This window comes from Haliotis rubra, unplaced genomic scaffold (assembly GCF_003918875.1).
Source record: "Haliotis rubra isolate DU_JTF1 unplaced genomic scaffold, ASM391887v1 Scf424, whole genome shotgun sequence".
NCBI classification, from domain to species: domain Eukaryota; kingdom Metazoa; phylum Mollusca; class Gastropoda; order Lepetellida; family Haliotidae; genus Haliotis; species Haliotis rubra.
The window spans coordinates 73412-87494 of NW_025767107.1; the positions used below are offsets into that span (position 1 = coordinate 73412).

The following is a 14083-nucleotide window of genomic DNA, read 5'->3' on the forward strand; positions in this document are numbered from 1 at the left end:
AACTCTCATCACCAAGTTCAAGAATTCTACAGAGGAGGAAGATAGAATGATCTACTCAGCTCTACTCATGCAGAAAAGAGACCACCAATTTCTTACAGAGCACCTATCAGCTTACTGAAACTACTACCATGGCTCAAAGTCGGCAAGGCTTACTAGCCTCCTGCTCTTGGGATAAGCAATTTACAGAATCTCTATACACAGCTCCATGGTCATCAGCCCTTACTGTTTGGTGGCAACATAGACAAGGTCTCCAAAGAAGTATCTAAAGACTCAAGAGAGGTTCTTATGATCAGATCCATGGATACCTTAGCGAGCGTCATTAAACAGTCAACACAGAGATACTCGGGCAAGTCTAAGTTTTGGGGCTACAGAAAGCGCGGGACAAGAAATTAGCTGCAGCTAAAGATCCCAAGGATTCTTTTAAAGTAAGCCCATACAACAAATTTAGGGAGGATCAGCTAGAGGCAGATCATCCAGAGGTGCCGATGGATTTAGGCGATGAAATTCAGGTTCAGAGCGACTGGAGTCTTCCACCCCAGCCGTTCCAGTACAACCGTCTCAAGTGGGTGGGCGCCTTCAGCTACACTGGGAAAACTGGGGAATACTACAAGATCCATATGTATCCAACATCCTACAGCACGGATATCTAATACAACTCAAGGCCAAGCCTCCGTTAACAGTCAACCCCCAGGGTTCAAGCGTTCAACCGGCACAACTACCTATGTTAAGAGAAACAGTACTTACTCTACTAAACAAACAGGCCTTAGAAGTTCTGGATCAGCGAAACATCGTACCAGGTTTCTACTCCCCAGTTTTCCTAGTGCGAAGAAAAATTCCAAGGAGAAGTTTAGTCTCATATACAACATGAGCATCTTCAACAGAGAATATCTATGCAAACCTCCAGCGTTTAGCATGATACACTTACATAACCCGGCATTTAATTCGTCCCAAAGATTACATGGCCAGCATAGATTTGCAAGGCGCATATCTACACATCCGATTCATCCCAACTCAAGGAAATATCTAAGATTTATCCTAGGCGGAAACATTACCAATGGAAGGTTCTTCCCTTCGGAATCACATCGGCCCCTTGGGTATTCACAAGAGTGACCAAGCCTATTGTCTCATACCTACATCGTCAAGGTCTTATGGCGCTTTTACCTAGGCGGCCCGGTATACAAGTGGATCCAGATCCACAGCGTCTCAGACTACAGCTGAACTTTATAATCAAGCTACTAACACAATTAGGATGGTTAGTAAATCTACTCAAGTCGGACCTAGAACCAGCGCAAGATCTGCAATTTCTAGGTATCACGATTTCTAACAGCTCAGAATCGTATTGTAGTCCCGGAGGACAGATGGATCAAGATCAACAACTTATTCCTCAAGCCCTACTCTCTCCGTTACCACTCGACAGTGGCAGAGCCTATTGGGACTACTCACATCAGCTCAAGACTTGACAGTCAGAGGCAGGCTTCAATTACGTCCGTTACAAGTCCTCATCAATGCTCATCTCGAGGACCCTCTACCATTCAGTCTACCAGATTATGTCAAACCACATCTACTCTGGTGGACCAAGAGATTGAATGTTTGCTTGGCGTCTCCTTAGTAGAGCCGGAATCGAACACACATCTCTACGTAGACGCGTCACTACAAGGTTGGGGAGCCCACCTTGCTGGCAGGACAGCGTCAGGCCTATGGAGCAATCAAGAGAGCAAATGTCACATAAATCTGCTAGAGATGCAAGCAGTCATAAACGCCATAAGTCACTGGAGCAACATACTACAGAACGCTCAGTTGATGGTTCACACAGACAATTCAACAGTGGCGTTTTATGTGAACAAACAAGGTTCAACAAGGTCACAGAACCTACTGACTCGATGTTTCAGACTGTTCGATTTAATCGACAATCTAAACATACCGTCAGAGCTTGCCACATTCAGGAGCAAAGAATGTATTAGCAGGCGGCTCTCTCGGCCACACCAACCGTCGCCCGACAGAATGGATGCTCCACACAGAGATATTCAATCAAATAATCATGGAAATAGGATCTCCACTGATAGACCTATTAAGCCACTCGATTCAACAAGCAACTGACAACATTACGTGTATCAGCCAGTGCCAGACCCACTAGCATGGGCAGCGGACGCTCTAAGCATATCGTGGGAGAGACTCAGCGGCGTGCGGCTTTCCGCCTCCAGCGTTGATCCCACAAGTCTTACAGAAAATCAGTCAAGCGCAGAGCCTCCATCTGATTTTAGTCGCCCTACTGGCCAGCAAGAACTTGGTTTCCAGATCTCATTCAAGTAATGGGAAAACTTATTCTTCAGCTCCCACTGCAGCGCCAATCTATTGATACATCCGCACACCAAACAAGTGCGAAACACCAGAAGCATTCCAACTTCATGTATGGATTGTATCAAGGCATGTCTGAATAAGAGAGGTTATTCTGCCAGGCGGCTAAAGCGGTCAGCTTGCACTACGTAACTCAACTTCGTGGCAATGCGATGACAAATGGCACAGTTTTGTCAATTCGCTGCTAAGAAAGGATTTACAGCCAGATATGCTACACATCCTCAAGTGGCAGATTTCTTATGTTATCTGACGGCAAACTAAGAATCTAAAAGGCTCAACCTTGTCCACTTATCTTGCAGCCATAAGTTCTGTCATAACTATGCGAGCGGCGTCAAGTTAACAAAAACACCAGAGTTACTCGGCTTTGTTCTGGCGTTCGATTGGAGGATCAGAAGCGGAAGTTTCACTCTCCAGCCTGGGATCTAAATATAGTGCTCCAACACCTCACTAGTGAGGCTTATGAACCATTGCTATCTACATCGTTTGAATCATTGACCCACAAAACCTTATTCCTGTTAGCACTAGCTCACGGACGCCAGGAGGTCAGAGATTCCGCTTTGGATTAAGAGAGAACGCTTTGATGATATTCATAACATCGGCTCATCTGTGACTTAAGCTGGGATTTTATAGCGAAAAACCAACTGCCAGGTCAACCAGACAGATTATTCCCGTCCCAGCTCTCTCATCCATGCTTGGACGCATGATCACGATGGATCTATCACTATGCCCAGTGAGGGCACTGAAAATATATCTCCAACGATCAAAAAGAGCAGAGGGAAATTCAAGAGATTATTTATCCCTATATCTACAGCTACGCAGAGCGGAAGTCTCACATTACTCACGATCTCTATCTGGATCAGAACTGTTATACTACGTGCCTACAAGGCTGCAGGACTCGACCCTCCAAGAGCTTCTAATCCTCACGAAATTAGGCTAGCCTCAAGTCTCGCTCTACATGGGAATTGCTTTCGTTGAATACCATAATGGAGGGATGTTTCTGGAGATCCGATATGGTGTTTGCCAACCACTATCTGAGAGATATCACCACCGAGGGGCGTCTCAGGTATCCACCATTTCGGTCCCATGGTCCTCACTCAACAGTTGACAGTTCCACGGAGAAGATAAGTCTATCTTACAGATTTTATACTTATCTGATAACAGTACTAATAGCTACATGCTATCTATATATTTTGCTGCAGTTTAATTTATTATCTTAAGCTCAGTACTTTGGTTTTTATATCATACTATATATAAGCTTACAACTCCTAGGAGTTTTGCTACTATATATATATGTTCAGCTTAAGTTTCATCAATCCTTAAGCTCAGTCATATGGTCATATGCATAAATGTATTAGCTAACAAACTCTAAGGAGTTGGTTACTATTATACAGCTTAAGTTATAATTATATCTTAAGCACAGTACTATACTATTATAGCTTAAATATATGCATATCTTAAGCTTAATACTTTGGTTAATTTATAAAAGTATTCACTATAAACTCACAGAAGTTTATATTATCACATTAATAGCTTCAGCTTACATTAATGTTGTTTATACTTTTATCATATTCTATAAATTGTAATAACCTTTATGTGGCAGCTGATAAGTTAAACAGCAGGAATTCATCAGTTCAGTGCCTTTATGAAGTTCCCATAGGGTTATTACAATCATCACAGTTCAAATCACTAATTATTAAAATCCAAAGTATATATATTCCCACTTCCTTTTCCGTCGGATTCTACAAGCAATAAGCATGAGTCAGGATAAGGGAAAATATGAAATTTTTAGAGTAAAATTAATATTTTATACTTATCCTGACTCATGAGGTAAGCCCTCCCGTCCTCCCCACTTAACACTTTGGATTTCTTCGGAAAAATAAAGTGTCGGGCTCAAAACAAAAGGAGAGAGTGAGGCACATGGGTTCAGGTGGCGCCCTCGTTCCCGAGCTTGTGGAAGGGAGGTAACTCGTGGTGAGTACTAATTAGTGATTTTTTAATTGAAGGGAACTTCAATTGGGAGATACACGTGTTCCACTATGTTTGCAAGAAGAAGACAAGCAATAAGCATGAGTCAGGATAAGTATAAAATATTAATTTTACTCTAAAAATTTCATTTTTATAAAAAAAGAAGTACAATAAAGATTTTAAACATTTTCATGGTATAGGTCCGTCTCCTATTCTTGCGGGTTTCCTATTCTCGCGGTAAATACGTTTTCTGACGAAATCGTCGGTGCGTGACACTTAGCGGTTGTTTACATCATTGACTGGTAACTAGGAAGTGGACCAAGTCGGTGAATGATCAAAATCTTGCAGTGTCACGAATATTGGGGAGTTTATACCAACTTGGACATATCATTACTTTTTCTCGCCCTTTCAGACAGGATTGCTCTTACATACACTCAATAACGTTAATTCTTGGTAATACCGCGAGAATGGGAGAAGCCTCGTTTCGTCAATGGCGGATGGCATTGTTTATCACCGGGCTCAGGAGTGGTAATTCACCTGATGGATCTGGCAGCTGATAGATGCAGATGTTAGAGGAGAAGGCCCTTCATTTAATAACAACAAACATTCATACGATAAGAATTGTTTGTGTTATTTTTTCAGCCGATATCCGTAAGTGCCGCGAGAATAGGAAACTCTTTCCTACTTTGTGGTACAAGTCACAAAGGTATTGGAGACGGTGGGTTAGTCATGTTGTTAAAGCATCACTCGTCACGCCGAAGACCCAGGTTCGATTCCCCACATGGGTACAATGTGTAATGCTCATATCTCGTATCCCCTGCTGTGATGTTGCTGGAGTATTGCAAAAGCGGCATATAACTAAACTCACTCAGTCACAAAAGTATTTATGAGCTCTTCACTGATATGTTCACAGTACAAGATTCGCTGTCTGATCATGCTCAAGTCCATGAAGATGTGCAAGAGGGAACTCAAGTCTTTACTCAACACACAAACAATGGTGAGGCAGTTGGACACGTCGCAGGTCAACAACGTAGTATCAATTTTATACAGCCTTTGAAATTCATGCTTGCCCACGAGCCTGAGGCTCCTTAATTGTGCTAAGGACAAGTAAAATTCCTGTGATAGTTGACCTCACTGACCAGTAGCGCTTCAGGGCTAAAATGTATTGTGTAATATGGGATTTGATTTGTTATGTGTTCATCCACAGTTATTTATATGATGTGGCTAGAATAATGATAGCAGGGCTGTGGGGTAGCCTAGTGGTTAAAGCGTTGGCTCGTCACGCCGAAGACACGGGTTCAAATCCCAGCATGGGTACAATGTGTGAAGCCCATTTCTGGTGTCCCCCGCCGTGATGTTGCTGGAATATTGCTAAAAGCCGCATAAAACCAAACTCAGTCAGTCATAATGATAGCATGCATAAAACAACTCGCTCAGTCACTCAATCGTATTAAAAACCAATAGTGTCTTATCATATTTATTGCCAAACATCACGTGTTGCATCAATCTCATAAATCAGGTCTTGGTTGAACCTGGCAACTTTCATTGCATTTACTCACTCCACAATTGTTTTCAGAGCACCTCTGTGATATACTTGAAGAGTAACTTTGAGTATCTGCGAGGGAATCTGCGGAAGGCTATCCGGATGCTGGGCTCGGACCCCCAGGCTCAGGTCTTTACTAACACGGGGGAGAGCCTCCCGATGATGTACTTCAACAACCTGGGATGTATTCACTTCCACCTCCGCAAACATCACCTCGGGGCCTTCTACTTGCGCAGAGCTGTACAGGAGAATGAGAACGCTCTGAAAGATGCTGCAGCAGGAGGCCAAAGTAGGTGGAAGAACACTGTGTTGTGTGGTGGGATGTTGTGTGGAGATTTACCTGGGTGTTACTTCAGCATGTTTCATTTAGGTTACAGTTATTCTGTCTCTCTGGTTTGAATATTTCTTGATGAAACTTGCTTTGCAGTTTACCGTGGTGGTAGGGTTAGGTGGTTTACTGTTGTCCTTGGATGTTCGGAGATGTTTCTGTATTTTGGTTTGGTTTGGTTTTTATACCTAGTGATAAGTTGGACTAAAACTTAACGTGAGAGTTGTGCTTATTTCCTGAACAAATCTCCCCAAACTGAACTTAAACTGACCTGTATGTTTCTACTTGGGATCGTGGCGGTGGGGTAGCCGTTTGGATAAATATTTCGGTCGTCACGCTGAAGACTCAGGTTCGATTCCCCACATTGGTACAATGTGTGAAACCTATTTCTGGTGTCCCCCGCTGTGATATTGCTGGAATATTGCTAAAAGTGGCGTAAAACCAAACTCACTCACTCACTCTACTTGGGATCTATCATGCTTTGTTCAGTGAAGTATCAGATGTTCGTGTTTTATGTTTGATCCTCGATATTTCTGCAGAGACTGTGAGTAGTGTGAGTGAGGTAGTGTGCCATGACGCAATTTAGCCAGAACCTGATGATCTCACTGTAACATAAATATTAGCTTGGGGGCTTCATAGTGTAAGACACCATTTCTTTGTGCAGAGTTCCTTATAGGTGTAAGGATCTTATGACCCTGGGTTCAAATCCCAGCTTCCTTCTGGAACGGAATCGTGGTTACAAGAGTAGTCACCACCAAACACATTTTCCCTTATATGGATTTCATGTTAGAGCACCGACAAGTCAATGCTGGTCATAAGGGGTGACCATATGAATAGGGTGGTCTGAGTTGATGACTTGGTTCTCATATTGTACAGTGAGTGAGTTTAGTTTTATGCCGCACTCAGCAATATTCCAGCTACATGGCAGCAGTCTGTACATAATCGAGTCTGGACCAGACAATCCAGTGATCAACAGCATGATCATCGATCTGCGCAATTGGGAACTGATGACATGTGTCAACCAAGCCAGCGAGCCTGACCACCCGATCCCGTTAGTCACCTCTTACGACAAGCATGGGTTACTGTAGGTTCATTCTAACCCGGACTTGTACATGGGACGATGGGGTAGCCTAGTGGTTGAAGCATTCACTCAAACCCGAAGACCCGGGATCGATTCCCCACATGGGTACAATGTGTGAAGCCCATTTTGGGTAAACTAAACTCACTCACACTCCATATTATACAACATGGATTATTGCTGTCTATCATTTCTAGTCCAGGATCAATTATGTACAGATTGCCATTATATAGCTGGAGTATGGCATTAGGCTTTAAACAAACAAGACCTTTTCTGTAATGTAATACATGTCCTTAGTGATGAAATACTGTTTAAAGTTCTTAATTGCAACCTTGACTAACGGGATCGGGTGGTCAGGCTCGCTGACTTGGTTGACACATGTCATCGAATCCCAATTCTGCAGATCGATGCTCATGCTGTTGATCACTGGATTGTCTGGTCCAGACTCGATTATTTACAGACCGCCGCCATATAGCTGGAATATTACTGAGTGCCGCGTAAAACTTGACTCTTAATTGCAACAGCTTTTTGTCAGAGAGATCATCCTACTTACCTCCCCTTGTTCCCAGATCGCCCGCTACATACACGTGGCATGAGTCGACACTATGAACTGCTGTACAACATGGGTATTCAACTGCTCCACTGCGGACGGCCACAGGCGGCCTTCGATTGTCTCATAGAGGCAGTACAGGTGTACCAGGTGAACCCTCGACTGTGGCTGAGGTTAGCGGAGTGTTGCATACAGGCGAACAGAGAGGTGAGTCAAAGGCTGGAGGAACAGGCCGGGGACACTAACTGAACCGTGATCCTTCTGTTTTGAGTAAAGAGAATATGGGCTAAATCTGATGTACCCATTGTTTGGGGAGTGTTGGAGGATGTAGAACTCCAGTTCACACTTCTATTGTTAATTATTGCTTATTTGGCTTTAAACACAAAGGGCATTCATGCTATCAACCACCAGTTTGGATGACCCAGGCTTTGTGTCTGGCTGTGAAATAAAATGCTCTCACTCACCCAGTATTAGATAAAAGATAACGAGTCTTTTCAAAACAATTTCAGAACAATGACGAGGACCGTAGTTTAGAGAAGCGACTGGAGGTTATCCAAGGCTCAGTTGGGAGTGGAGTACACAGAAAACTAATCCTTGGATGTGGCGTCGGCAAGTTCAAACCCAGGTAGATGTAGTGGTGAACTGACATGATGCAGCGGGATGATACGCATCTCGATAATATGGGTGTGAGATGGTTTGTATTCCGATACAGTATTTCCTAACCTCTTATTGTGATACAATACATCATTAGCATATCATTACACCAAATGCGAGAAGTTTATTATCCCCCCGGCATATAATGTGGGGTGGGAGGGAGGGATATAGTCAACTCGTCTGTCTGTCCTTTCCGTCCGTAATCCTTTCATATCTGGAGCATAACTAACAAAACGTTTTTTCAACAAAATTTTATATATATATATATCAAACAGAACCTAATGTGGTGCTTTTTTGTTTTGCGGTTTTTTATACTTTGTATTTTTTCCGTTGCCTTTGATATTGGTGTGTACCTGACACAGAAGTTCAAAGTTACAAATCACAATTCCATGTCACTGTTTTGATAGCGTAATAACTACTCTTGTATACAGGCGGCCAGATTAGACAGAACTTCACTCATAAAGTTGGACTTTAAGTAACTGTCAGATGATGTGTTCTTTCCAATTTGTGGGGGTCAGGGGATTTGTCATATTTTGATGACTCTTGTATTTATAGGCCATCTACCTACGGCTGCATTAAATGTTAGGGAAAAATGTTAGTGTGTTTCTGTCTGGTCAAGGTTATCCTTTAGGCTATTATAAAATCTAATCTAATTGTATTAATCATTGGCAGTTTCTCATTGACTTTCACCCGTGAACTATCTGAGACTGGTAATTATTGAAGGGTAGACTTACTTATACCGGTACCACTTAACGTATTTTCTGGGCATGATCGGCAAGGAAGTCTAAGGTTAGGGTTATCAGGGTCAGGGTTATCAGGTTAGGGTTATCAGGGTTATCATGGTTATCAGGTTAGGTTATCAGGGTCAGGGTTATCAGGTCAGGGTTATCAGGTTAGGTTATCAGGGTCAGGGTTATCAGGTTAGGTTATCAGGGTCAGGGTTATCAGGTTATGTTGTTAGGGTTATCAAGGTTAGGTTGCTAGGGTTATCAGAGTTAGGGTTATCAGGGTTAGGGTTATCAGGTTAGGGTTATCAGAGTTAGGGTTATCAGGTTAGGTTATCAGGGTCAGGGTTATCAGGTTAGGGTTATCAGGGTCAGGGTTATCAGGTTAGGGTTATCAGGTTAGGGTTATCAGGGTTAGGGTTATCAGGTTAGGGTTATCAGGGTTAGGGTTATCAGGTTAGGGTTATCAGGTTAGGGTTATCAGAGTTAGGGTTATCAGGTTAGGGTTATCAGGGTTAGGGTCAGGGTATCAGGGTTAGGGTTATCAGAGTTCAGGTTAGGGTTATCAGGTTAGGGTTATCAGGGTCAGGGTTATCAGGTTAGGGTTAGGGTTATCAGGTTAGGTTATCAGGTTAGGGTTATCAGGGTCAGGGTTATCAGGTTAGGGTTATCAGAGTTAGGGTTATCAGAGTTAGGGTTATCAGGTTAGGTTATCAGGGTCAGGGTTATCAGGTTAGGGTTATCAGGGTTAGGGTTATCAGGGTCAGGGTTATAGGGTCAGGAGTTATCGGGGTTAGGGTTATCAGGGTCAGGGTTATCAGGTTAGGTTATCAGGGTCAGGGTTATCAGGTTAGGGTTATCAGGGTTAGGGTTAGACTCCTATATACAACAACCGGAAGTAGCTAAACCAATGGTACTGATATAAGTAAAGTGCTCCTTATTCAATCTGAAGGTAAAGGTCAGGAACATGTCAACTGGAACTAATTATGGGTTTCAGGAGCTTTGGCTATGGCAGGACCTGTAAATGCCTTGTGAATTCATATGGTATCCATTTCATCAAGCCAAATGCAGCATTTTTTTTCTTTTTAATTTTTCATGCACTGCTAAAATCTTTTGCAAGAACCATTCCCATTTCTTGGTTTTTGACCAGTCAGATTACAGAACACACTCTCATTCATTTTACAGTTCAACCACACCCTCCATGCCGTCAGCCACTCTGGAGTTCGCCTCACTGTGTCTGCGGAACGCTATGCTTCTGCTGCCAGAAGACCCACTGTTGGCAGACAAGGCCACGCCGTCCTCCGACGACCATGAAGGAAGGTGAGGAAAACGATTGAGTCAGTAGGTGGTGTAGTGGTTAGAGTGTCTGCCCTGAGAGATTAAGGTGGTTTGATCCAATAGATGTTAAAAGATGGTACTTTATGTTACCCTGCCTGTCACTCGAACATAAGGGAATAACCCTAGGACTGGATACCCGTGAAGATCCGGGTTAGAATTGGTCTTCAGTAACCATGCTAGTCATAAGGCCACTAATGGGAAATGGGGGTGAGGATTGCTGACTTGGTTGACACATGTCATCGGATCCCAATTGCATAGAACAAGGATCATGATGTTGATGACTGGATTGTTTTGTGCAGACTCAATTATTTACAAACCGCTGCCATATATCATAGCTGAGTGCAGCAATAAACAACCAACCATTAAGACTGGCGGACTCAGTCCATGAGTCAGTCTGTGGAATATGTTGGGTTTTTTTATCCACGTTAAACTGCTAGGTCCTATGGAACGACAAATGATTAAATAACTCAAAATTGGGATAAGTGCACAAACATGAATAAGACATGTGGTCCTGCAACTCTGTACCCAACAGGATCTGAAATCTGACTTTTTATGATCGATCGCGGAAAAAGTTGTTTAAGAAACTATCATGTAAAATTGTGCTATTTTCCACTTCACACCGGGGGTGACAAACGGCTGATGGAACAGCGATACCTTAACATAGACTTAAAGTAATCTTAGCACTAAGGTGACCATAACTCCCAGACCGTAACATAGACTTAAGGTAATCTTAGCACTAAGGTGACCATAACTCCCATACCTTAACATAGACTTAAAGTAATCTTAGCACTAAGGTGACCGTAACTCCCATACCTTAACATAGACTTAAAGTAATCTTAGCACTAAGGTGACCGTAACTCCCATACCGTAACATAGACTTAAAGTAATCTTAGCACTAAGGTGACCGTAACTCCCATACCTTAACATAGACTTAAAGTAATCTTAGCACTAAGGTGACCGTAACTCCCATACCTTAACATAGACTTAAAGTAATCTTAGCACTAAGGTGACCGTAACTCCCATACCTTAACATAGACTTAAAGTAATCTTAGCACTAAGGTGACCGTAACTCCCATACCTTAACATAGACTTAAAGTAATCTTAGCACTAAGGTGACCGTAACTCCCATACCTTAACATAGACTTAAAGTAATCTTAGCACTAAGGTGACCGTGAACTCCCATACCTTAACATAGACTTAAAGTAATCTTAGCACTAAGTTGACCGTAACTCCTTAACATAGACTTAAAGTAATCTTAGCACTAAGTTGACCGTAACTCCTTAACATAGACTTAAAGTAATCTTAGCACTAAGGTGACCGTAACTCCCATACCTTAACATAGACTTAAAGTAATCTTAGCACTAAGGTGACCGTAACTCCCATACCATAACATAGACTTAAAGTAATCTTAGCACTAAGGTGACCGTAACTCCCATACCTTAACATAGACTTAAAGTAATCTTAGCACTAAGGTGACCGTAACTCCCATACCATAACATAGACTTAAAGTAATCTTAGCACTAAGGTGACCGTAACTCCCATCCTTAACATAGACTTAAAGTAGCCTTAGTGCTGAGGTTGTTTTGTACAACAGCACCCTGGACATTGTATACTCAAGCTGGTATGATAGAGCTGAGTACTGATGACAGGTCAGTGGAATCTATTGCCAAAAATGTGCTGAAAAACTGCATCAAGCAACCCGTGAAGATCCGGGTTAGAATTAATCTTCAGTAACCCATGCTTGTCATAAAAGGCGACTAACAGGATCGGATGGTCAGGCTTGCTGATTTGGTTGACACATGTCATCATATCCCAATTGCGTACATCGATACTAATGCTGTTTATCACTGGATTTGTCTGATCCAGAATCGATTACTTACAGACCGCCGCCATATAGCGGGAATATTGCTGAGTGGGGAGTAAACCTAAACTCACTCACTACATCAAACATCACTTTCTCGCATGCCTGAAGTACGATTCAATGCTGCATTAAACCTGACTCACTCACCCACACTTTACTCTGCAGACCCACCCCAGAACCAGTCTTGATGTCAGCCCCTCCTGGCAACCCGATGAAAGCTACAGAAATCGCTCACCTTCGCTGCTCCATCCTTGCAGCATCCGCGTACACCTGTCTATGTCTCAACGATCACCTCATGGCCCTTCATCATGCAGAGAACCTCCTAAAACAGCCACATCTCTCGGGCGCTCAGAGGTATGGAGTCATCCAGAGATAACTACCAGTCCGATGTAATCATTTCCATATTTTGCTCCAGATTTGGACAGTGCCATATAGGGATAATTGTTTACTTATTTGTGTTATTTCAACTAGTTGTTAGCTTCCCTTGTGAAATAGAACTGCTTTTATATTTTGGGAGAATTTGAACACTTATGCTTCCAAGTGTGATTTGACTATCACACATCATTCTTCCATGGTCTTCATCCAGATGGTCCTTCCAGATGGGCCTTTTGGTACATGTTATGCGAAGGTCAAAGGTCAAATGTCATGGTCAAAGGTCATGGTCATGGTCATGGTCATGGTCATGAGATAAAAATAAGTTACCCAAACATTTTTGGCTACACTATCTTAAGTATTAATGAAATTAACATTGAACTTCTCTTGAATTTTGAAAAGATTTTCATCAAGGTTAGACAATGTTCAAGGTCAACATTCAGCTTTTTCATAAGACATAATTATGTCATTGTAAGTTTCTAAGGTTATGTTTGCTTGTCTGTGTTGTCATTTTCAACAGTTTTCTACACAATTTCAATGTGCCAGCATTTCTTAGCATACTTAACACTTACTTGAATACATGTATATGTGATGCATGAGACGGAAAATGGGCGAACTGGGATCACAGAAAGCTCTAAACAGCAGTTTTCATGTTTTCTTGAACATCTGCAGGATGTTGTCAGAATACACCCTGAGCTTCCTTTACATCATGGCGTCCACTGCCATGATATTGTTGAAATATTGCTAAAAGCCGCGTAAAACTAAACTCACTCACTCACTCACACCAGCGATATACTTCCCATGGTCAATGTCATGTCATACTTACTCCATAATTTGTGTGAGTGAGGTAGCCTTGAGGTTTAAGTGTTCGCTCATCACGCCTAAGATCCACGGTCTACTCCCCACATGGGGACAATGGGTGAAGCCAATATGTCTGCCCACCATCCTCTTGCTAGGATGTTATAAAAGTCAGCATAAAGTCATACTGACTCGCCTTACCACAATTAGCTTATTTGAAAGGATTCCTTACAAGTTGAGGGACAACACAAATTCGTTTGGTCAAGAATCTACATGTATACATCACTACAGAAATACTCTTACCTTATCGCACGGAAAGATTTTTCCTGATGATCCATGTCAGGTGAAACTTATTTCCATGTTTTGTAGTAGAAACTGGATTCTCTCCCTTTATAGGCTTTGTGAGATACATGCATTGGTTACCTTTTACAAGGGAGATAACTCATGTCAGTTTCAGACAATCCTATTGATTTTTCTTGACTAGCATTGTGGTTGTCCTAGCAAGGAAGGGCTTCT

The 14083-nt window shown here is 42.4% G+C and overlaps 1 protein-coding gene across 5 annotated transcripts in view; it reads left to right on the forward strand.

Annotated features, from left to right (window-relative positions):
• LOC124288787 (CCR4-NOT transcription complex subunit 10-like) overlaps positions 1–14083 on the forward strand; it is a 36805-nt gene that overhangs the window by 15681 nt on the left and 7041 nt on the right. For all 5 annotated transcript variants that reach the window (XM_046725313.1, XM_046725316.1, XM_046725317.1 and 2 more), the window contains exons 6-11: positions 5234–5317; positions 5897–6152; positions 7839–8026; positions 8329–8444; positions 10384–10518; positions 12563–12751. In XM_046725313.1, the coding sequence (XP_046581269.1) occupies positions 5234–5317; positions 5897–6152; positions 7839–8026; positions 8329–8444; positions 10384–10518; positions 12563–12751 (968 nt within the window). The remainder of the gene's footprint in view (positions 1–5233; positions 5318–5896; positions 6153–7838; positions 8027–8328; positions 8445–10383; positions 10519–12562; positions 12752–14083) is intronic.